The 25,718-nt window shown below is 41.8% G+C and overlaps 1 protein-coding gene across 1 annotated transcript in view; it reads left to right on the top strand.

Moving 5' to 3' along the window:
* Positions 1-25,718, top strand: part of LOC127350463 (disks large homolog 1-like) — a 105,363-nt gene that overhangs the window by 31,275 nt on the left and 48,370 nt on the right. The window contains 1 exon segment of the mRNA XM_051377143.1: positions 2,704-2,826. Coding sequence (XP_051233103.1) covers positions 2,704-2,826 — 123 coding nt within the window.

Genomic DNA, 25,718 nt, shown 5'->3' with positions numbered 1-25,718 from the left:
GGCTCCCACCACACACACTTGCGTGCACGCGCACACACACACACACACACACACACACACACACACAGACACACACCTCATTATGCTCCATAATGTGCATGTTATCTTTTGTTGATGCTCTTTTTTCATAATATACCGGTTTTTGAATTGTAGGTTTTATTGCTGTCTGGTAGATCATAATTATGGTCTTTTATATGTGGGATCGAACAAAAGCAGGACCATATTCCATTCAAATGACATAAGATTATGCAAATGACTTACTACCACATCAATTACATGGGAGTAAAGAAGGTGATCAAAGGACCATTAACCCAGTGGTTTTCCTCTGGATTCCTCTGTCATTCTGTCAAGCAAAACCACAGTATTTTCAAGCCATAAGCCACAAAAGGCTTTACAGTGATTTTAAAACAGGTGACAGACATTAAAAAGACATTAATAAGATTTATAATGCCACAGGATTCCTCTGCTTCTTTGATTTCCTCTCATTTTTTCCTTACATGTCTCCTTGTCTCTGTACTGTCATTTTCCGTATTCCTTCTTTGCATCATCTCCCGCTGACATCCACGTCATCCTTTCTAAATTCTGTGTGATTTCCAGTTTGTGTATTATTAAATCAACTCTTGCGTCGTCAGTAGTGTGTGTGTGTGTGTGTGTGTGTGTGTGTGTGTGTGTGTGTGTGTGTGTGTGTGTGTATGTTGGCTAAGTTACGACCGCCTTCAGCGCGCTGCAGGCGGTCGGAGCTGAGGAGTGTGTGTATTAGTGGTGTGTCAGATCCAAGTCATTATACACTGTCATTCGTTTTGTCTCTGCACTGACTCAGTTGTCTGTCACTGCACGTTTAAAGTTTGTCTGCTGGACATAACTGAAGCAGATCATGTTGTTGCTGCCGTGAGGGAAATGTTGGTGTGTAGCTCCACCTTGTGGTTGGATACCACCGTCCCTTCACTTCCAATCCAGTGTTGATATTAATAAAGGTGTGTTAGGAACCGTATGGGTGTTTTTCTCGATGGGATTGTGAAGTTGTAACATTACAGACTTATTTCATTTATTTATTCAGATACATGGAATTACTTTTATCAAAGCTTTTTATCCGTCATCTGTTTTTACTGTACAGCCAGAATGAACAGTAAAAATGGAAACACACCTCAAGAGTTTTAGGTTGTAGCTCTTGTTGGATTCATCTCCACTTGCGTCAGGGTCATGGCTTCTCAGCATCCCGGCCCAAACTACATACAACAACTAACATCATCATCATCATCATCATCATCATCATCACCCTTTACACACAGATCCATTTGAGCTGCTCATCACCTGTTTGACTTTATAAAATCTGTGATGAGGTGAATGTGTGTGTGTGTGTGTGTGTGTGTGTGTGTGTGTGTGTGTGTGTGTGTGTGTGTGTGTGTGTGTGTGTGTGTTGCTGCTGGTATATTTGGGTATTCAGGTTATTTTGAGAACTCTTCCTTCCCATATGGTGTGTGTCTGTGTTTGTGTGAACGTGTGTGTGTGTGTGTGTGTGTGTGTGTGTGTGTGTGTGTGTGTGTGTGTGTGATCACAGGTGCTGGATCTGGCTTGTTTCTGTATGACAGATGGATCTGCCACCTTGTTCTCCCCATGTATATGTTCCCTTCTCTTCCTCTCTCTTCCTTTCTCTCTTCCCTTTCTCTCTCTCTCTCTCTCTCTCTTGCGCGCACACAGAAACACACACTTACACACACTGAAACTTTCTTCTTGTTGGTCTCTGTAGTTTATCTTAAGTGCACATTAGTGTTACTTCTCGATACATTATATAAATAATCCATGCATAACATCCTGTGTTGTGATGTAATATATATATATATTATTAAAAATAGTATAGTGAAAATGTATTTTCTTCCTCTTCAGCTGCTCTGCGCTACAAGGCCAGAATATTTGCTCAAAATTTAGTTAAAACTGTAATCTGACATTTACCTCTGTTTTACCGTATGAAAAATGTTGTGCCGTCGAAATGTGAAATTAAAACAAAAAACACACTCTGGCTAGTTAAGGTTAAGGCAGTCATAGCTTGCCTTAGCTAAAGCTAACATTTTCCGACCTGTTTCCTGTAACTGAAATATTGTGATGCTCCAATGTCTCAGCAATTGTTTGTTATACCACATATAAGGCAATAGATAAATCCAACTATAGCACCAGAGTATTTACTCCTGCTAAACACTGACTATCCTAGCTCTGATGACCTTTGGATTGTCCAACACAGACAGTATCTGTCGCCTATAAAGGTATAAAATTAACATTTTACAACTATTATAGCTGTTACACACTTGATAAGTAGCCTTAAAACTTATTTTCTCAACATCACTGTAGTTACTGCGGTCTGCCTTTGTGAGGCAGTACTGGTCAATATATTATTATCTGAATATTTGAGTTATGTAAATGAATGGTCATTGATTGTCAGTGATCTCCTGCTGAAGCCTGAGAGAGGGACCCGAAATATATAGTTGGTTATTTGCACAGACAAGAGATATGGACATGTCTACTACGTGTTTTGTCTCATGCAGCTGCATTGTCTCTGCCTTTGCTTTGTCTGAGTTAGCATCCACAAAAAAATAATGATATTATAGATAGCTATGTGTTACAGTCAGGCAGTCACCTGTAAAATGTGTGTGTGTGCGTGTGTTTGTGTGTGTGTGTTGCACCATGCTGAGCTCTGTCTGTACATCGTAGGTAGAATCACCTGAGGTTCCCTTTGATGACGAGGCGTGGCCTCACCCAGAGGGAGAGAGGCTGAATGAAGTCCCAGCCCCGCCTTTCTCCTCCCTCTATTCGCAAAGCCACGCCTACTACCAGGTAACCCCGCGTCTGAGCCCGTCGCATGCATTCCTAGCTTTGTTCATTTGTGACATGATGTTGGTTTGCAGTTGTTTTTTCATCTCTGAAGTATTTGAGCATGCAGTTATCTTTTTTTCGTGTGTTTTGTGAGACAGTTCTGCCGAATGCCCAAGATTCTTGAATCTGTGGGAATTGTTGCGGTTGCATCGGTTTAAAATAACGGACATCGTGCCTCAACACCTCACATAAACGTTTAAGATGTTCCATGTAGCATTTTAACATCAATAAATTGTTCATAAGACAGACAACCTTAAAAGGACACACTTCCTATGCGCAAATAGAGCAAAAGTGCCAGAGGTCTCAGTGGCAGATGGTGCATGGGATGAAAAACTGAAGGAAAATAACTTCCAACATGTTTATGTTCTTATGAAAAGCAGACACAACTTGAGGGGAGGCAGCTGGGAGTGAAGGGACAATAATACCCTCTTAAAGGAGCTCTGTGGTTTCATTTAGAGAAACAACACTATTAACAAGTGTAAGAAGGAATACTGCAATGTGTCCTTATTTATAGTAAATACCTTGTAGCATATTACAATGATTTGCTCAGTATGACATGACATTTAAAAAATGCTACATGCAGCATCTTTAAGAGACCGGTTCAGCAGCATGCTCAATTTTTTTTGTTATCGAAATAATTCAACATGAATCTACTTCACCATGACGTCCTGTACCCCACTAATCTCCCGAGGCCAGAACCAAACTACAGCAATAAAGCTCTTGTATATTGTGATTTTGGCTCTCTGGACCATGTTAACACATGGTACACAAAGCATGCTAATGCTGTGATTGTTGATATGTTTGTCTGATGTGACTGTACACATACATGGTCTGACATGGATGTGATTAGGACGATTACACTAGGAGTAGACCTGCATGTAATGGTCAGTCAGTTATACTGCGGACTGAATCAGATCAAAACGCATCAGAAATCATTTATTTTGGGCTTTAACTTATAACCTTTACCCACCATCTGGTTTGCTGTCTTGTAACCTCTGTTAATCTCTGAGTCTGTATAAATAATATTTTTAAGAATTAAAGTCAACAAGAGTGGAAAGAGAATTGAGACAGTTTCCTCTTTCATATCCTCTGGTGGGGTTAGTTTAGATGTAGTTGCTGTTAGTAAACTGCAGGAGGCAGTAGAGGCAGAGGAATTTCCACTATACTGCGTGGTGCCTTCACAAATCAAGATCTGTCTGAACAGAATTCATTAAACTGTTTAATAGCAATCATCATTACCAACTATTACTGCTAAAGAGGCTCAATAAATGAAACAGCAAGGCTTATTGTTATCAGTATTGGCAAATGTGTTAGACAGTTTATGGTAGACTGAGGAGGAAATGCAGCGTACACTGCAGCATTATAATTGACTTTGCCTAAATAACTCCACTGACAAAATTTATATGAACTGCAGAGGCTGAAGGAGGAGAAACATTAAAAAGTCACATGCTTGTCTTTCTATAACACACAAACAGTAAGCTAGACATAGGCCACTCACAGACCTTAGTGGCTCTTAGTCATTAAGCTAATGCAGATAATTAGGAAGGAAGGAAAGACAGAGAGGGCCAGGGAGCGGCAAGAGAGAATTAGAGACAGACAGAGACAGAGGGCAGATTTGTTGGGTGATGTGAATCAACCTGTCAGTCAGCCAGTCACTCCTCTCAATTGAATCTCTTTTCCGTCCTGCTGATACAGTATTAGAAATCAGGAGTCAGTAAGACCTTTACAATGCACTTACTGTAATGTTTAATAAGTGTATAGAGAAGTCTGCCTCAGTGTGGAGGGCCACAGGACCGACAGTAGACATAGACACGTTTTGAACAGTTCTCCTTGATTGTGATGGTCTTTTTTAATGTTTAATAAAACAACATCATGGAACTAGATTCATCTGGTTAATTTCAGGTGTTTGAACCTGCAATACGTTGGCCACTTTAGGGCTGCGGAAACTGACATCACTTTATGCCCTATCAAATTAATTTGATAGGGCAATTTTTTTAGCCAGCAGTTTCCTGTTCACATATCGAGCATCTACCATGTTAACAGGTTAGAGCAGTCCCACCGTCTGAGTCTCACATGTGTCTCAGGCGGTGGCTGCAGCGGCGCTTCATCAGAGAAGCCACAGCTGTTCAGCAAGGCAGCCGTCACGCGCTGCTCATGCATGCTGTGTTTCCAGGACGTTCTGTTTCATTTACTGTTGTGCTTCTGGCCACTTTGTGGATGTAAGTCCAATATTCACTCTCCTTTGAGTTCTGTTTGATCTCCATCAACTCCTGAGGGCAGAGTCGGTAAAGCGACCTCTTTCACATTACACAAAGTAATGTGATCCAGTGCCATAAACAAATTATTGATTGCTGCTTTAAATCTCAATGGGCAAAGACTAACCTGTGCTGCATAGCTAAGAAAAACACCCAGCCCACCCCCAGATGCTTAATATTTCCTGTGGCCTATTTGGATTCTCCTCTTCTTGAGCTGGTGCTTTGCTTTCCGTGCAGTGATTTGCGTCTATATTTCTATATCCTCAGTATCTACACAGGAGTCTGACATAGCTCTTCAAAATGGTCCTTACCAGAATCTGAAAGGGATCTAATGGAAGGGCTGGGGGGGAGCCAACACGGTTAGGAACCACTGGATTAGACCGCAGTATAGATCTGCTGCATGGCGTCTGGTTTACAGTGCTTATAGTTGCATTCAGCGTCCCTTTGTGACTGTTGACAACCCAAAGCTGATAGTTAAAAGGTTAAAAGTGTTAATACTACAAATTGTAATACTTCTAATCTAATGAATTGTTAGTAGTTCTTATATACAAGTACAGTCACTGTTCAAATCTATTATTATGGCCCAACATACATGACTGCATTGTTACTGGGTTACTGTACCAACAGGGTCAGACTGTCTAGAGCCTGCTGAGCTGGGACCCAAAATAAGATTTGGGTCAGTCTGTGGAGGGACCACAGCCAGGGCACGAGAAGGAGCATATCATTTGTTAAAAAAAAAAAGTGAACAAAGCATTTGTATACAAGGCTATCAATCACTAGCCTGGCCTACCTGTAGAGGTTCGGAGGGCAAAGTTGGCTCTCTCAGCAGTCGGACATTAAACATGTATGATGTGTGCTTTTATTTAATTGGTCCTGAAATATTAATAGAGCTGGCATTCACTGGCTGACATTTGACTGGAGAGAGAGAGAGACAGAGAGAGAAAGAAAAAGTGAAAGAGAGAGAGTCTTATGAAGGCATGGTTAGTTGTGATATAGCCAGTGTGGCCAGTGAATTGTTGCTGTGTCAGCTGACATGTCTGTGTATTGTACTTTTTGTGATGGTGGCTAGCTGCAGACACACTGACTGTAGAGTGACTGGCAGACGCTAATGATACGGCTCTAGTTGTAATTTATGCTTGCTATGATGATAGCTTCTTACTGTGCTTTCACACTGCGGGCAACACGATTGATTGATTGCTGTCCTATCCTTACTCAGGTTACATTAGTGTTTTTCTGCAACCATATAGTTTTCACATTGCACGTGTGTTGTTTTATAGCGCGTTTGTTAAGTAAAAGGCATATATTCAAAATCTTAAAGCTAGGTAGCCTTGCTAACATTACCTAACTTATTATGTGTCGCTTTTATCTTTTAACCATCTTCCAAATTTAGTCTTTTCAACATAGATGAGCCCGGCACATGGAATATCTAAGTACAGGAAAGGAGAAAGTTGACCGAGGTTCTGACTGAGGTTTGTTCAACTGTTATTGGCTCACAGAGCAAAAAGGGGCGGGACTTAGGAAGGGCCTTTTTTCAGCCAAGCTGAGGTTGCTCGGTGACTCTCTTGTTGTGTGGACACACGGACCAAAGATAACTGAGTAGCAATTTAATGCATTAGGACTGTATCGGTTTTAGCTGTAGCTATTTTATATCCAAATGGTTAAGTGGTAGTTACTGCTCAGAAAATCCCTCCCATCATCAGAAACCTGTCTCATATGTGACACAGGTTTCTCCATGTTAACTTAAAAAAAAAATCATAAGAGATCCGAGTGACATCTATCCAGATCTTAGGAAACAACACATTAGTCAACTAGTACCAGGTGTATTTCAGGTCCTGAAAAGCTGTTGCCATAGTTACCGTTCCCAAGGAAACAAAGGAAGAAGCTGAGACAGGGGTCCAGCTCCACCTGTGGCTAATCCTCGGGGAGGCTACGATGGCTGTGTAGGCTAACTGTACACCTCAGACGCTGGGTGATGCTGATGGAAGTAGCTGTTCAGCTTGAGGTAGCACTTGCAGCTAAAGCCAGTCTGAGTTACCCACCTGATGAAGCTAGCTACAACGTGTGTCACTTGGCCCAAACATGCTAGCAAATCCAGTGCATGCTAAAAGCCTCCAGGCCTTATTGTCATGCTTCAGGGATGCTGTGAGGACACTTGCTAGCCTGGTTTTCTACTTTTTCCTCTCCTCTCTCCTGTCTTCTTTTTTTCTTTAATCTCAGTCGGTGCCCAGCAACAGCCTGTTGTTTTCCATTCTGGAGTCATGCTCTATGTGTGTATGTCTGTGTGTGTGTGTGTGTGTGTGTATGTCTCTCTCTCTGTGTGTGTATGTGTGTGTGTCTGCATGAGAGAGAGAGAGAGAGAGAGAGAGAGTGAGTGAGTGAGTGTGTGGGAGAGCAGGGTGCTGCAGTGTCTAGAAACAGCCTCAGGAGAAGATCTCTCTCCCGCACACACACATACACACAAATACATATGCATACACATATGTATAAACAACAGATCTATCAACTGATTTATGTATTTACTTTGACACACACACATACACACACACACACACACACACACACACACACATATATATATATATTAGAAGCATACCTGTTGGTACTGTGCTTCAGTGTGAATTGTTGTTACTGGGTGAAACTGGGTGAACGTCTCTCTTATTTCACTCTTGTTTCTCTCTCTCTCCCCCAATCACACACACACCTCAGCACACCTACACACACACACACACACACACACACACACACACACACTTATCTAGTTATCTGTCTAGCCACTGCTAGCATTCAATTTCTTCTTCTGTGGCATTCAGCTGTTTTCTACCTCGTCTCCTCCTCAACCTGCAACAGGCATCATTGCGTATGTTTGTGTGTGCATGCATGTGTGAGGGTGTGTGTGTGTGTGTGTGTGTATTTGGAGTAGGGGGTGCTCTGTTATGTCATTGGCTGGCTGGAATGTAGGGGTGTGGCTTGTGCCAGTAATGATATCTGACAGTTAGAGAGAGAGAGAGAGGCGTCGGGTTGCAGCTCCAATAAAAGACTGGAAAAGACAATTTGCTGAAAGACAGAGAGAGAGAGAGAGAGAGAGAGAGAGAGAGAGAGAGAGAGAGAGAGAGAAGGTGGGTGTGGAGTAGGTTGAAAAAAGAGAGGGAGAGAAAGAGAGACTGAATAATGTAATGTACTGAGTGAGAGAGACGAGAAGAGAGAGTGAGACTTGGAGCGACATCACAGATGTAGGAGGGAGGGGAGGAGAAACAGAAGAGTTGCAGAGTGATTCTTCCAACCATCCACCTACTTCAGATGCTCTCCTCCTCGCCTGCATCCTTCCACCTCCTTCCTTTCCTCCGTCCAGCCACCCATCCCTCCCTCCCTTCTTCCTTCCATATTTAATGGGAGCGCACACAGTGACAGAGGGGAGATTGACTGGTCATCTCCTTGGACAAGAGAGGAGGAGGGAGCGAGGGAGGAAGAGGTGGGGTGGAGAAAGACAGAGAGAAAGAGTGAACTCCCTTAAATAATCAATCCTCATATCCTGTCGTTGCCTGGCCCACGCTTCCCCTCACACTGTCTTCTCTCTGAAGACAGGAAAGGAAGGAGTTGAAGAGAGGAGATTTTGGACTAACAGAGATGTGGATGTTGGACATTTCTCCTGGATAGAGAGAAGATGGGATGATGGGAAAATGGATGGACAACAAAGACAGACGGGCAGATGGATTGACTGGTAGATGGATGTACAGAGACCCTGACAGACCAACTGATGCTCCAACTCTAAGAGGACTCTGTCTACCTGCCCTGCACTTTCTACCTCCTCCTCCAGCTCCTCCTCCAACTCCTCCTCCTCATCTCTCCATCTGCCAGTTGCTCTCTCACTCCTGAGGGAACTGAAGAAGAGAAAAGGGAAAAATAAAGAGATAATAATAGGAGAAAAATGGAGAGGAGAAAATATAAGCAATAGCAATATAATCTTCAGCAGAAACTGGTGACAGAACAGAAGGAAGTGCTGGACTGTGTATTTGAGAGCAACATCTTGAAAGCTTGAGAAAAAAGCAAAGCGACAGAAGAGAGAAACTAGAGATGAAGCAGTGGAGAAGCGCTACAACATGAACTCTATCTCGTCTGTCTAAGGGAAGAGCAGACAGCAGAGACGATGAACTATATTTTCGGCAACAACACCCTGTACCCCCGCAGTGCGAGGGTGGGTGGGGCGTCCGGGGGTCAAGGGGCGGGGCTAGGAGTCAAACAGAAGCTGGGGCCCAAGCGGGGCTCCTCTGAGGAGCTGGCACCTCCCCACACGTCCTCCCCCTCAACCTCCTCTCCCGCCTCCTCCTCCCCCTCCACGTCCTCCTCTCGCTGGCAGCAGCTCCTTACGTTCTTCTCCAGAAGGAGTGCCTTTACCGACTGTATCAATGCTGGCCAGGTAACACACACGTCACACGCTCTGTGTGTGTGTGTGTGTGTGTGTGTGTGTGTGTGTGTGCTTTATGCTTGAGGGGTGGTATGGGATCAGGGTGGGAGGCATGTAACTTAACCTGGGTTTTTGTTTTGTGTGTGTGTATGTGTGTGTGTGTGTGTGTGTGTGTGTGTGTGTGCATACATGGGGCTGATCATTACATTAGCAAACATTCTCTAGTTTCAGTTTCTTAGCCAAAACTGAGAGGCAGTCGGGGGCAGCAGGCAGGTTATAAATTGAAGTTGAAGCAGCTCTCTGTTTGTGGTTGAGATTTTTGATAATGTTGTCATGGAAATGAGCCCTGGCATAGTGTATGAGACTCAGAGAGCCAGTGTGTTGCCATGGCAAAGCCATCATTTAGCTGATGATTGCATTTGCACCTTGGCAGGCCAGTGGCACTAGATTGTAAGTCCTAGTTGAAATCAAAATCTTACAATGGGAATGAAAGGTGTGTGGCTGACCTGACGAGAGAGGAATCACAGTCTCCCCAGGTTTATAGGTTCCTTTGGCAAAATTAGCCATAGGAATCATTGAATTGTGTTTATATATAATGTGGCTTTTCCTATTTTTAATTATAATGTGAATCAAATGTTGTGCGATATATGTGCGACATAGCTTTAGGGCCTGCGCATGTAGCCTATGTAGCTACGCCATAACTGGTGTGCACCTCCACAAAAATATAACTGCAGCTCCATAGAGATATTACTTACTTACAGCAACTGTGATTGATCAATTTGGGTCTTTCCTACAAATTTTGATGAGATGAGTAAGAGTGAAGACTCATTAGTCTTTTCCTTTTCAGTAATGGTCATCTAGCAAGAACATCGCCATATAAAACTAAATGAAAGAATATGTACACTTTGATTGCAAAGGAGTGGTCTCATAGTCAGCAATGAGACATGGTGTTAACTGGATGTAACTACAGTTCTACAAGTACATGAGTTTCCCACCGTCGCTCTATGTCACAAAGTAAATGAGAGAATGTTCGCAGTTACTGTTGGGAATATAAGTAGTATAATATGGCCTGATTATGAACGATACACCCGTCTAGTGCCGCAGTGCTTCTATCAGTGGGTGAAATATGATGCTGAGCTATAACTCAAAACCTACACTGTAGCTATCTACAGTGGGACTGCCATTAACCCCTTGTGTCAAGTATAAATCCAGCTAGCTATTACATCACCATTATCATTATTTTTTCAAATGCTAAAGAGACTTAAAAGGCTAAAAATGATGGCACTATTACAAACAATAGGCTATAATAATGACGCATAAAGCCTTATTTAAAGGAGAGTGTGTCCGTAGCTTACCTGTTAAATAAAGGTAAAATATTTGCACCAGTTCACTGGGAGATGGGGACTGAAAGTGTTTGGCCTGCAGCATTATTGCTGACAGAACTCATAAATACCATTGGCGTCCATGTCAACAAACCTGAGTCATCACACCAGCTGCTTGCATAAATCACTAATATCCAAATCAATCTCAACAACCTATGAAGGACCCAGCAGAGCAGGAGAGCTACTTACTTGATGAAGATCGTTACATGAGGCACTTCTGATGTTGACAGATGCTGCAGCAGTTTCAAGTTATCTTAAGCTTACTGCAAGACAACTCTCCTCACCACTCCCATAATTCCAATAATACATTAAAGTCCCCTTTATCTGTTCACATTCTTTCATCCAAAGCACCTTTTTATCCCTTTTATGCAGGTTTGTTTCATGTACAAGTTTAGTCTTTTTCACTTTTCCAGTGTGCTTTTAAAATGCACACCATCTGGCCTCGGAAGAATGTTTGGTGTCTTGATATTAATATTAGATGCTTATACTTAGGGTGCTTTGCCTGGCCTGCACTTCTGAAGAGAGGCTTGTCTTGAAATCTCAGCACATTAGGAAACTGCTGCTGTGAGCTGATGTGATTGGCCATTATTGAGTCCCGCCCCAACTCCACCTGCCGATACTGGATTCCTCTTAACAGTGTATTCATCCTGCTTCAGCTGAATTTTTACTTGTGCTGCTGGTCAACACAATTGCAAGATTTATTTGGTCTTTGGACTTGTGAGTTTTCACTTTTCATTACCCAATTAAATGTATTCTCCCTGCCTGAGACTCCGGCTCTCTAAAACTTTACATGCAAACATTTAAAACACTGAAAACTTTTACGGACACATAAACTTTCCCACCTCAGCCAAGCATACATTCAAAAATACATTAAAAATAATACACATTAAAAAGAGGTTAAATACTTTTTTGTGGTGCAGATGACAAATACAGCAGTGCCTCTATTGGATCCAAACCTGCATTATTGATCTAAAAGTCCTGAGTGGATGGGGGACCACTCACAATGTTCAACCCTGCAGCACTTACGTAGTTGTCTGCAGATTTACAGCACAGCCCGTGGAAAAAGTTATCCCACCCCCCTTGCAGTAATCATATTGGCCAGTGTTTTCCCAAGGTGTTGCCATTTTCCTGTCTAAGGCACTTACTGCATGACTGATAGGCCATTATACCAAACACACACAAACAGAAACACACACACACACACACACACACACACACACACACACACACACACACACACACACACACACACAGCTGTTGGCTCTGTTGATGCGAGAGGGACTGTTTTTTTTTAACTATTTGATGGAAGTGGTTTGGATCTGCTGATTTGGCCTTTTAGGTTTAATCAAAAATCTTCCATTACGTTTTTGTGTCTGCGCCTTCCGGTTCATAACCAGATTAGATTTTGATGGTTGAACCAAACACTGGGGAGGTGTGCATTGTCGGCCTGTGCACGCACACACACACACACACACACACACACACACACACACACACACACACACACACACACACACACACACACACAGATAAACATTCATTACTCTTTAATCAAATCATTCGGCTGTATAGAGTGTGACATTTAGAGGTCTGGAATATGTTAAGAATCCAGACACGGTACTTTATCTCACCGGAAAGCATTTTATTGTAAAATCTCTTCCTTTCTGGCACTTAGTATTGATGCCTTGTGCTATAAGCCCACCAGTCAATCCGTCTGTTTCAGTGGCTCCAGTGTTGACTTTCAATAGTGACATTGTTTGATTGTAGTTTGAATATCTCCTACTAGAGCCCAGAAGTGATTTTGTACCTTATCTCTGCTGAGCAAAATGCAGAATTGTCATTGCTTTAGGAACTAGCTAGCAGCTGAGGAGTGTCATATATTATTTGAGATTGTATCGTCACCTGAGTTTTCTTTTCCATTGTTTTTGTTTGTTTCTTTTCCATTGTTTTTGTTTGTTTCTTTTCCATTGTCTTTGTGTTGTGGACACAAACATCGGCCCTCTCTCCTGTAGCTCCCACCCTGTCTCTGTATAATTGATGAGCTCTACAGCAGAGGTATGACAGTCATCCTGGTTCTTCAGTCAGAGCTCTAAAAGCCTTAAAGAGGTGTTTAGTGGTCAGGAAATGGGGGGTAGAGAGGGATTGACAGAGCAGGAGAGAGGGAGGGATAGATAAAGAGAATAAGACATTGAAGGAGAGAATTAGTGATTGATTAGGAGAGACATCGGATAGTCTGTTAGCTCAAAGTGGGCAATGTGAATATATCATGCACATTACTTGCTTGGTTAATAATGTATCCATCAACATAAAGAGCACACATCGAGTCAGCAGGACAGACTCATACTGCAGTCAGTTACTTGATTTTTTTTATCAGAGCTCGTTATGTGTTGTCTCTTTGGCTTTCCGATTTCACTGTTGTGTACAGTTTCTTTAGATGTCCCCACCATGTAACGAAAAGGTTAGGAGAAGTGTTGACAATTCTGTGTGTTTCAGCACATATGGAATTATACAAGTGAAAAGTGTGCAACAAATCTGCAGCTTTTGTTACAATGACGGATGGAAATGTACTTTATACATATTGGGTCATTTTAAAATGGAAAATGTGTGGGAGCCACGTCATTAACACTTTCATCCCGTACTGCGAAGTGCGTATGTATAGTAGAGTTCAACCTACTCTCCCCAACACACAACCCCGCTCCTGTAAAGAGTGGCTCATTATCCTTCTGCTGCCCAAGGAAACTTTCCACTCTCCCTGTGCCTCATGGGATACCACCGTGCACGTGTAGGCTCCTCTGTTTTTGTTCTGTCTCTTTCTTTAGATCTGTTGTTCCGGTGGTGCGATGGGCAGTAAAGGTAATCTTTATGTGCATTACTTAGTTAAATACTGCAGCCAAGTATCTGTACACTATGAAACTTAACAACAGCTTCTGCCACATTATTTGTATAGCTCATCTGTTGCTGAGTGGGCAGTATGTAATGAACTCAAGTAGGAGTTGTATTTTTGGGAATCTTCACACCATAACTGCGAATTTTCACCTCCCGCAGTCAGAAACTATACATCATCGCTACATAGTAATTGATCTGTGCTTCAGTGCAGGAGAGCGGGGAAGGGAGGGACTATTTACAGTGAGCGTACATTTATTTTACAGCCGAATTTAGGACGAGGAATAAAACATATGTGGACAATATGGTATTCATTTTCAGAAACCATGAATAGTTATATGAGCCATGGAAAACTGATGTTAGAGGAGACACATAAGCACTTTTTCTGTATAAACCGCCACAGAACTGCAACGAATCGGTGCTTATTCCGGTCCTCCTGTGCCTGTGCTGCTCTCACATCTAATGGGAATAAATGCAATTTGAAGGTTGAAACTAGTGACTTGCAAACATTTACATGTTCAGACTTGTTTGAAACCTTCAAGGCACCATTACTGATTCCCACTTTGGTTGATCCTGATCAGCTGTTACATATCACTGTCTCTAAATTAAATCATGTTGTTTTCTTTATTTTATATTAATCAATAATTTCCTAAATTTAAATTAAAGACTGTTTCATCTCTTTAGTAAATCATAAATTGTATTGAGGTGATGTCATTGGTGGGAGGGGCTTATGCAAATGTTTACAACCTGGACCACCATTGCCAATGGTAGCCAATGAGCTCCTCTGATTGCAGGCCAACACTGCAGTCGGCATCAGCTGTTGTCATGGTGATGCTGCTATGCTGATCACCAAGCTGAGCGTGGCGTGTGTGTGTGTGTCAGAGAGAGAGAGAGTGTTAAGGAGAAAGAAAAAGAGTAACTTAAAATCTCAATATACCCACTCAGTTGCGCACACACACACACACACACACACACACACACACACACACACACTCACCGTATTGTAGCATTGAATAGTGCATTAGATTTGTGGTGTTTGAGAGTGTGTGAGGTGTTGCATCACCTTCTGTGTGTGGGATGAAGCTTTCATATCAGCGCTCTCCCACACACACACACACTCACACACACACTCTCTCACACACACACACACACACACACACACACACACACAGACGTCTCCACACAGACACACACTCTCTCCTCCCTCTCCATCAGGCTCCTCCAGCCTGTTTTGTGTCTATGCTGATATAATCAACTCAGATTAGCTGACCACGAGCAATCACTTAATATGACCAGTAACTAATGAGGCTGAACACAACATAATGACGGCTCCATCTATCTTACTGTAATTAGTATGGAAGGGTTTGACACTACTGAAGGCTTGACCTATTAACTGCTACCACATGAAACCTTCATCACTGCATATAAATGATAATGATGTGTTCATATTGTTGCTGCTTTAGAGAGTCAGGGTTTTATCTCACAGCAACATTGTTTGCTTGTGTGACATTAGCAGAGTGATATGACTACCTCTGACATGCAGTCACACGCGGCTGTGTTACAGTAAGTGACAGGCTCATTACTGTATAAGGCACAGATTTTAATTGGAAAAGCTATTGTTACACAGAGAATACAAGACAACAGCGAACTTTGTCCCATGTAAGTGATGCTTTCCCCCTTGACCTGTAATTGTTGTGCCTTCTTGTTGGCCAGTGTCAGTGTGCTCCTTGATTAAAATTAAAGTTTAATGCAATGTAATTCCCTGGCCTCCTGTGACACACCTTAGCACCTGCCTGCCACCAGAAAGACTGATCTAGACCCCCCTGACAAGTTGTACCATTACATCATGTCTTTATGATCAGATTTTTTGTAACAATGTAAAACAAAACGTGTACTATTAGTGTATATTTGGTTTAAATGTTTTATGATGTCTTGGTTCAGAATTCTCTGGAAGAATTGAATGAATTAAATAACTTCTAATTTGACTTTGACACAGTTACTTGGATTCAGGACTCAGCCTTGACCTAAAATAAATGTCTTTGTTTGTAGTTAAGTCATTTAGAGCTGCAACAGTCTGTCTATTGATTGAATGGTCGATCAACAGAAGATGAATCAGCAATCATTGATAATTAATTAATTATTTCAAATCGGAAACATTTGCTGGTTCTAGATTCAAGTGTGCAGATGTGATGCTTATCTTTGCCATATGTCATAGTTAACTTAATATCTTTAGGTTTTGGACAGTTGTTTGAAAAAAAAAAACAAGCACAAGGACATTTTTCACTACTTTTTAAGCTTTTGTAGATTTTTGTAGATTAATCCAAAGATTGATAGATCAAAAAAATAATCATTATTTGGAGTCCTTGTGTCATTATTATGTCTGCTCTGTTTCTACCTGTGATGTGAGTCTTTAGAGGACTGATTGTGTTGTTGTAATAAATCATAGAACTGGGGGAGGAATTAATGAGCTGCCTTTTTGTAAGTAGGTCCCACAGTTTTTTCAAAGTTGGTCTATATAGTTTTAAATAACTTTTTTGTTGTGTTGCAGTAGTGGTTGCAGCTCCTTGATCTCTGGCAGCGATCGACAAAGGGGCATCATCTCAAGAAAACAGAGTTTGTAATTAAGTCATAGAGGATGAGATCTCGTGGCTGGCAGACACAGTAGACACCTAGAGACAGAAAGAGACAGAGCAACTGACACTGAGACCATATCCTTAATGGAGAATACCATTACAGCAGTATTACTTCACTCTGATTCTCTGGCTTACCGTTGGAGTGAGGCACAAGCAGTCTAGCTAGCAGAGTAAGCTAAGGTTTCACCAGACAGAGGGTGACACATATAGATGAGAAAAGAGAGAGTATTGTAGTCCGAACACCAGCCGCTCAGTTACTGTTGAACCGTGCGTCCTGAGCTGAGGAAGTGATCTTCCCCAACAGCACCACAAGTAGGATAATTCCCTGAGGTGAGCAATCAGCGTGAGAGGAGGAGGTTCATCTGAAGTCTGCTATAGAGAGTGTAAAAGACTCAGTTCTACCCCTGTTCACCCCACTACTAACTCTCAGATCCCATTGCAGCACATAATAGCCCTGCTTACAGTAATTTGAATAATTAGAGATAGTATTGGATTGCAGTTCATTGACTATGAAAGCAAAGAAATTCTACTTACAGATGTAGTCTTTGTTTTAAAACTGTGCTTTCCATTAACTCAAGATAAAACTATGTGGGTCTCATCCCCTACAACGTTTTCTGAGCCAAATTGTTGGGAAGGAACCAAAATGAATATAACTTTTTGTTAAGGGGTCTTTTATTAAACGGGCCTTCAGATATACTTCTTGCACACCAAGAAATGACTGAAAAACCTCGACTGAAGAAACCAAAGAATCACTGTGAATCACTTTATTTACATGACTTTGGTCGTCTGACATTCACCAGGTAAAATTATTCATCAGGAATATTACCTGATGGAGGAACAAAGTGCTGTTAATAAAGTGAATGCAAATGTGCAGGATTCTTGGGCTTAGGCAGTAAAAGATCTCTTTGTTTCTGCCCACACAGACGGCAAGAACTCCACAACAGATCTTTTTAATTCTACTCTTTTGTGGAAGATAAAAAGACTTGCAGTAACTGGGAATCGGTAGTAGGTCTAAATATTACTTATTTACTTTTATATCAATTATACTACACAGTTATGTAGTCAGACTGCATGTAGTTACCTCTTGGATACAAAAAACAAGAGCATGCCACAGCGGCCCACTCACACACACTGGAAACATTGTGTTTCCTCAGATTGTTTTGGTTACAGACCTATAAGGACACTAGGAAGTCTTTTTCTGACATAAGACATTGAGAAATCAACACATATAACTTTGGATTGCTGTTTCCCATTATTGCACTGGTCTACAGATGGCGATAACACGCAAAGAAACAAAGCAATGCGCCAGCAAAGGCAGGGAAGAAAAAGACTGCTTGCAGCGACAGCATGGATGTAAACAATGCAGGTTTTTAAAATGTTTGGCTTTGCAAATGTTTTATGCAGGAGGGCATCCCTGTGGCTTGGTAGACCACAATGTGCACAATGTGTTTTTGGTGAGTAACACTGAATGTAAACAACTTTGTTTACAAGAACATTTCACTGTGCACATTTAAATGATTGAATTAATCAAATGACCTTGCTTTCCTACACAGCATTTAGCTTATTTTAGTCAAATTTTCCGAACTAAAATGACCCTCAATGTGACAAATTCTTTAAGTCCCTCTGTCTCCAAACTCTCATGTAAAACAGTTTCTAGCAAACAAGTTAGACAAGCTGAGTATTCGTGGTGAAGAAAGCTGAGCATACAGGGAGCTAAAGACCCAGACATTTTTGACAGGATGTGGTGGAGACCAAACTATTGGAGTATTGGACTTTGATTCATCAGGAGGCCAGAGGTATGACTCCAGTGGGACGCTCATGTTACTCTGTCTCTGCTGAATGCTTAATCAGGCAATTGTTTGTTAACACGTTAGCCGTAACTGCTTGATACGCTGATGGTATCAGTGCTGTGTGTGTGTGTGTGTGTGTGTGTGTGTGTGTGTTTCTCATCTCATTCCATCATCTGGGTTTTAATGTAAAAGCCTCTTACTTCTCTCTATTTATTACCACAAACTATAAAATATTAAAATGCAGCAAAATTTGCAATTAAAGTTTTGCTGTGTATTGAGTCTGCTTTTCACACCATACCATGACCTCCCAACGCCATCCCAATACAAACCCCTGCTCTAATCACGGCAGACTCTCTAAATTAATACTGATTCATTCTGCCATGTTGTGTGCGGCTGCTGGTGTGATATATGTTAATGAAGATCTCAGGCTGTAACCCTTACATGTCTGATCACCTACTGGATCCATGGAGGACTCAGCTCTGCTGTGTTGAGATGCAGTGTTCTCATATTCTTTACCTCCAGGTGATGTCAGCGTCTCTGCAGCCGTTATTCACTTACTCTGTGTCCATTTCATTAAGAATTTAGTTCAGTGCAGTCAGTAGTATGTAGGAACAGTTAAACCAGTTTGTGTTCTCAAAGGTCCAGTGTGTCACGTTTAGGAGGATCTACTTCAGAAATGAAATTTAATATTCATAGGTATGTTTTATTAGTGTGTAATTGTGTTTTTGTTACTTTAGAATGAACCATTTTTATCTACAGAGGGTGCCATGTTGAACCACCATGCTTCTACAGTAGCCCAGAAGGCACAAACCAAACACTGGCCCCAGATAGGGCCTTTAAATTCTTTTGCGAGGTTCTCATTCTTAAGGATTAGATATGTTAACGCTGGAATGTCGTACACACTATTTGCGGTAATATCCAGTTTCCCTCTAACATCAGTGTTGGATGTTATAATGCTTTCATTTTTGGCATGATAATTTGTATGTGTGCAAGTATTTCCACAACCATTTCTTATCTGGTCTAGGAGTCTGTTAGACATTGATTCGAGATGCAGCACTATCTTTGTACGATATCATACATGCTGTCAATCAATGCTGATAATACCAGACAGCTTAAACAAATAACTCAGTAATAATGAGGGAACATTACTATAGAGTGGCATCATCATATCTGAGTGTTCCAGTCTCCCATCAGTGCTCCATCTGTCTGTGGAGTCTGAGGCCCCCTGCTGGTGACATGTACAATCTCCTCTCCCTGCAAACAGTGGAGTCGGAATAAAACCTGATAACTGATTCGTCAAATGTTTTTTTCAAGCAAATCACTTGAGCCCCTGGCCAAGATGTTGCTTTGCGTTGGATGTCTGCTTTCCCTATTGGATGCTCAATCCTCATTAATTCTGCTTGGCACAGTCAGAGATCAGTTTTGGAGTGAAAATGCGAAGGAGTTTAGAGATGAGGAGTGAAGATATTTTCATTGGAAGAAACCATTGGGAGGAACTGCTAAAAGAGATGTCAAGCGGTCAGAGGATTTAACAATGGATTAAAGGTTAGAGTAGTGGGATTGCATTGTCTGGTCTGAATAAGTAAATGTAATTTTAGATGACTTTCTCACTTGATAACTTTTGCTATTAAGAAAGACACATAGGCAACAGCATGAATGGTGTTTTTTTTTTTTCAGCTGTGTCGGCACTCCTTCACTTTTTACTGTATAAGGAAAGCTTCGCCTGAATTTGATGGTCTGACCCTTTTCAGCAGCTACTCTCACTCTGAGTCAGACTGACCTAAAGAGTAATATGTGTGCGTGATCACTAGACTAATTAATATCCATTACACTAATTAAGTGGAGCAGAAAAGGTTTTACACTCAGTAAATGAGGGTCGTTTTCCTGGATTTGTAAACTTCATCATCGGGTCAGTCTGACCCAGAACATAAAGCAAGGATTCAATCAAGCAAATGAAGCAAACCATTTTACAGAATTTATGATTAAAGCTGGATAGGCTCATTTGATGTGTTTCTTAATAATTCTTCTCAGAGCCGTGTCAAAAGGGAGTGGGAGTAGAAAACTAAGTAGTGATTGACATGGTGTGGGCACGCTGACTCAGATGTTTATATGTAACAATATTTGAGGGTAATGTTTTGTCAGTTCTTTGGTATGGATATAGTCATCGTATCAGGCAGTAGAAATTGGATGACAGATAATCCCAGTGAGTTGGCCTGGCAACACTGCAGTATTTAATGAAACTCAAACTCAAACCCCAAGCTTAACCCTTTACTCAATCTTATCTTATCCCCTTATCTTTGTTTCTTCTCTTGTCTTCAACCATTCCTCAACACAACCCAACCCCCCACTCCCCCCCCCACCCCGCCCTCTAGCGCTATATTAGTGTGGGCTTCATCTAGCACTGTGATGCTAACAGCCTATTCTCCTTGCTCATCCTCTCCTGACTGAGCGGTTAGCCCGCAGCACTAGCAGCACTTTACACAGGGAACACTAACAGAAACGCTAGAACAGCCTTTCTCTCAACCACCCTCCACCTCTTTTCATCTATTTGTGCTCTCCACATGGGTGCTGCTTTTTAATCGGCCTCTCTCTGTCTCTCTCTCATCGGGTTGGTTTGGGGCAAGTTGTGGCATATATTAGCTGACATTATAGAGGCTTGGACCCCATACAGAATAGCTGTGTGTCTGTCCAGCTCTGTGTACAGACTAATGGCAGCTCCTGTTCTTTGTCAAATGGCAGCTGTGGCCCGCTGTAGGAAGCCAGAAGCTATGATTAAATTGATATTCAAGATAGTGGCCAATATCTTGAAATATTTTATAAAATGGTCATTCTGCACATCACTGTAAAATGAATCTTGAGGATTTTAGTCATTTCTGTGTAATTATATAAAGATACTGTTAAGGTTGCTTGACTAATGGATTTATTCAGTGTGTTTTTAGATACTCTGATGTCTGTGGTTTTAACAATAATGTGACAAATCAATTTGTTTCTTCGTGAATGGCTGTGTATTTAGGTATTTTTCTCAGTACTAGAGCCAGTACAAGACATTGGTTTCAATACTACAATAATATTTTGTACAAATTATGATCACATTTGAGTGTTTTTTTCTTAGAAAAGCCAAGCCAAAATTACTAAATGTAAGTAATTTAGGAGGACACTTCAACCCTGCGATTAGTGGATGACATGCTTTCTCAAGAGTGAGACAAATCATTATTTAAATCAGGGCATAATTGATAAAAGAATTTGGTGCAAACTTTCCGTACAATACAAAGACACAAGATTGTTTGGCACTCAAAAACTATTGAGTTGCCATAGTAACCAGTGGCACCATACATCCAATCCCTGACCAAAAGAGGAGAGACATTTGCAGTGTTTACTGTCAGGTCTGTTTACTGTTTTACTGCATTGAAGCTCCTGAATAGACTTGGTTGAACTGGCTTTGTATTTTACCTGATCATCACTATACTACACTTACTGGAGTCTTGGACTTTTGTGTGTGTGTGTGTGTGTGTGTGTGTGTGTGTGTGTGTGTGTGTGTGTGTGTGTAGTGGGTTGCCTTCTTAAAGACTGCAGATTTAAATGCCTACTTCCTTCAGCAAACATTAAAACTTGGAGACACACGCACAAACAAAGAGACACATTCTCGCAAGGAAGTAGGCCAGCGTATAGAGACGCGCGCACACACACACACACACACACACACACACACACAGCAGGCATTTCATAGACTGTATTCCAGCTGACCCGGCCGGCCTGCCTTGTGATGCTTTAAAAGAACAAGACAAAGGTTGATGGAAGGCACTGCCCTCCACCAATCACAGCTCTCCGTTCATTCTAAACACACACACACACACACACACTGACTGAGCTCTGAGCGCTGTATCACTGTCCCTGGTCGCCTATCGATTAGTCATGCCTGGATGCTGTCATGTGCAGGAGTCCAGGGAAGCCCCTAATTGGCTAGTCCAGGAAAGAGGGAGAGAGAGGGTGAGTTGTGAGAAGAGAGAGAGAGAGAGAGAGAGAGAGAGAGGGACAACCAGAGAGGGAGGCAGCATAGAAAGATGAGAGAGGCTGAGAAAGACAGTTGTGCCTAGAGATGTGGCCTAATATCAAATCATGATAACAGAAAGACAAATGAAGACAAGATGAAACAAGGAAGACAAAGGCATTTCTGCTCATTCTAACCTTTATTCCTTCTGGATGGACAGAATGAACTCTAATCTGACAACAAAAAGAAATCCAACATAGGAATCAGACCTGAGTAAACTCCTGTTTTACTGTCTCTGCTTTTCTTTTGGAATATATGAATCAAACTGCATCGTCTACAGAGCGACCAACACTTCAGATACAAAGCCAGAGCAACATAGGTGGATAATATGAGTTACTGTGAGTGACTGGCGATTGAAGCGGGGCGTAATCACGGGATAAGAAAGATGAATCTTCCACTGGTGCGCATTAACTGACTCGCATCTTCTACAGAAACTGGCAGAAAGGACTGAAAGGAGGCTCAACTTGTCTAAGTGGACCTACTGCTGCTTCTTGGGACCACACCTTTTATCTTAGTACTGACCCTGTTACCCTGAGGGATGGTAAGAGGTTCACTGTGCCCGTAAGGGGAGAAAGCCAAGAAGAGGAGGGTTAAATGCCGTACTAAGGGAGGATGCTTTGCTTTGCAGGACTAACTGATGCTCCAATCCACAAGGGAGAAAAAATGGAAACAAAAGAGGGGTTGTATTTTAATTTCTGATATTCCAGTGACCTTAACACACTGTGACACACGGATATACAGCAGAGAGAGAGGAAAGGCAGGAATACCAACTTTGTACTGGACACAGAGGAGGATTGGTTGTTCGGGAGAAGCATGACCTACATTATTCGGACACAAGTGATTCTGAGGAGCTACTCCCTTTTATCATCTATGTAAAGAAGATAATGTGGTGAGAGTGACATAAAACGATAAATCAGATCTCTTTGTGACTTTTTATATATCTCTGTAGCTATGACCACTTATTTCCACAGCCATGAGTTCTGTTGTAGCCCCAAGAAGCCCAGCAGTGGATCCACAAAGGGCAAATCTGGCAAAGGGAAGGCCAAGTCAGGGAAGAGCCATTCTCACTCGAAGCATAATCAGAATTTACTGCAAATACAGACACCAAATCACCAGCTGCAACCTTCACCGTTGCACTCACCAAAGCACCATCCCCACTCGCCGAATCATCGCTGCCATTCGCCAAAACATTTGCTTCCTTCTCCCTCTCCTAGCTACTATCACATAGCACCACCATCTCCAAGTCATCAGCTAGCTCCACCATCGCCAACATACCAGCTGGCTCCACCATCACCAAATCACCTACTGCACTCACCAAGCCACCACCAGCTTCACCTATCACCAAGTCATCATCAGCTGCAGCATCATTGTCAACATCAGCACCATCCAGCGGCGTCGCCAAGTCACCTGCTTTCATCGCAATCAACACATCAAATCTACCACCAACAGCAGCAGATGCAGCTCCATTCACCCAGCCACCACTCGTTGTTCCAGCAGTACCAACAGCACCACCACTGCCCTCCTCCTCTTCCTCACGCCTCCCAGTCGCTTTCCATCCACCCTTTTCACTCGCCACAGCTCCCCCTGTGTTCAGGGCTGGGTGGATATGGGTGGAGCACCCTGCCAACCAACCTGGCCACAAGGGGCTCTAGAGGAAAGTTTCCCAACCTGAGGGACAGTGTGAAGAAGAGTCCCACAAAGAGCAAAGCCAAGGGAAAGGCTGGGAACAGGGCGTGGCCAAATGACACGTATATCTGGACCGCACACTCAATGGAAACGCCCCCACACATGCCTCTCATGCACCACTTTCCACAAATACAGGCCCATGTGCAGGTAGGTTTAATGGTTGGATCTTAGATGGATTGATACTTACACTAGATAGTGATAGTCCACTGATCCTAAAGGAGATTCCTCACTGTTATAGAACTAATGTTAAATAATTTTGATATTAAACTGGAAGAAGCAGATGCACACAGTTTTCTTTGCTTTTGATTTATTGTTACATACACCAAAGTGTGCAGACACCGTGCTGCCCAACTATTCAACCAGTTTAGGATAGTGGCCAGTTGGGGGTCAATCAATTTGCACGTGTGCACATTAAAACAATCAATCAAATACAACATTCTTCTCACAGTGTTTTTATTTGCCTAACTTCATCTTATTTTACCTTATTAAACAATAAAATACAAAAAGGAAAATCACAGAGCAGCAGAGGACTAGACTTTCAGTAAATTTGCATGTTGTTTGGACTATTTCTCATCTGTAAAAAAGTTAAATTCCCCAAAAGTTGAAAGAATAACACTTTATTGTGAAACAGAACACAAGTTATGTAGTCAAATTGATTGGATATTCCATTAATGTTCAAAGTACTCCTGGAATCAATACTTGTCAAGATATATTAGACACTAAAGGAATGATGGGACAAAGAGAGACGGGAAGAAATGTAATTTGTAACATCAAACGCACAATACCACCATGTGATGAGAAGACTGCATGTATCCATAAACTGGCTGCTGTAAGCTAAACCAGTGTTACACTTATATCTGACCACAATGGTTTAAAATTTTAAAAGTGGAAGGTCACTACTGTAATGTTGCTGTTATTTTTTTCATGTTTCAGAGCTGCTGAACCTGCACTGTCTACAGAATTACAGTATATTCACTGTGTGTGTGGACTGAAACGTAGGAAACTAAAATACATACAATACATACAAATAAAGCCTGCGGTTAGTTGAACATCACAGAATGATGATACAGTAATAGCAGTGTAAAAGTGGAAATGGTCAATTTCAACTTCCCACTCATATAATCAAAACACCATAGCCATCCATGTTAGGGCTGCACAATTAATCGGAATATTATCACAATGTGGCCAAATGCAATATCCAAATCACAAAAGCAGCCATTTATTTGATAAAGGTAAAATGTGTGACTTTATATTGATTTACTGTAGCAGGGATGACCTGGTCTACAAATCTTGTTCTCCAGATGTAAGAAAACATGTTTGTTTGGTACAGACCTCAACAAATGTCACATCATCTTAACTTTTTAAGTTAAAATGAAAATTGTGGTGCAAATGTCATTATTCCCACTAATGGTGAATCATAGTGCAGTCATAACATCACAGAGCCCTAATCCATGTGTAACTGGACCTGTGTGATGTATAAACTGTATTATAGTCAGCTGCCTCTTATTAGCTGTTGGTTGGGTAGCCATTGTGCCGTACATCTGCTGTGGGCACATTGATCAGAGATAGCAGGTAGTGATAGCCTGATTAGCGGAATTAGCATGGCCATTCTGATTTGATTAGAGTCACGCTCCATCTGATTAGCTCATTAGTCAAATGGAGTTTCATTGCACACGGATCGGAAGACAGAGTGGATAGTAATATTAGGAGAGGAGTATTTGTGTTTTCACCTCAATGCTGGCTTTTCTGTACTATAAATGAAATCTAAAGTAGC

Source organism: Dicentrarchus labrax, unplaced genomic scaffold (assembly GCF_905237075.1).
Source record: "Dicentrarchus labrax unplaced genomic scaffold, dlabrax2021, whole genome shotgun sequence".
NCBI lineage: Eukaryota > Metazoa > Chordata > Actinopteri > Moronidae > Dicentrarchus > Dicentrarchus labrax.
The sequence above is the reverse complement of the archived record's forward strand: the minus strand, read 5'-3'. Positions and strand labels throughout refer to the sequence as shown.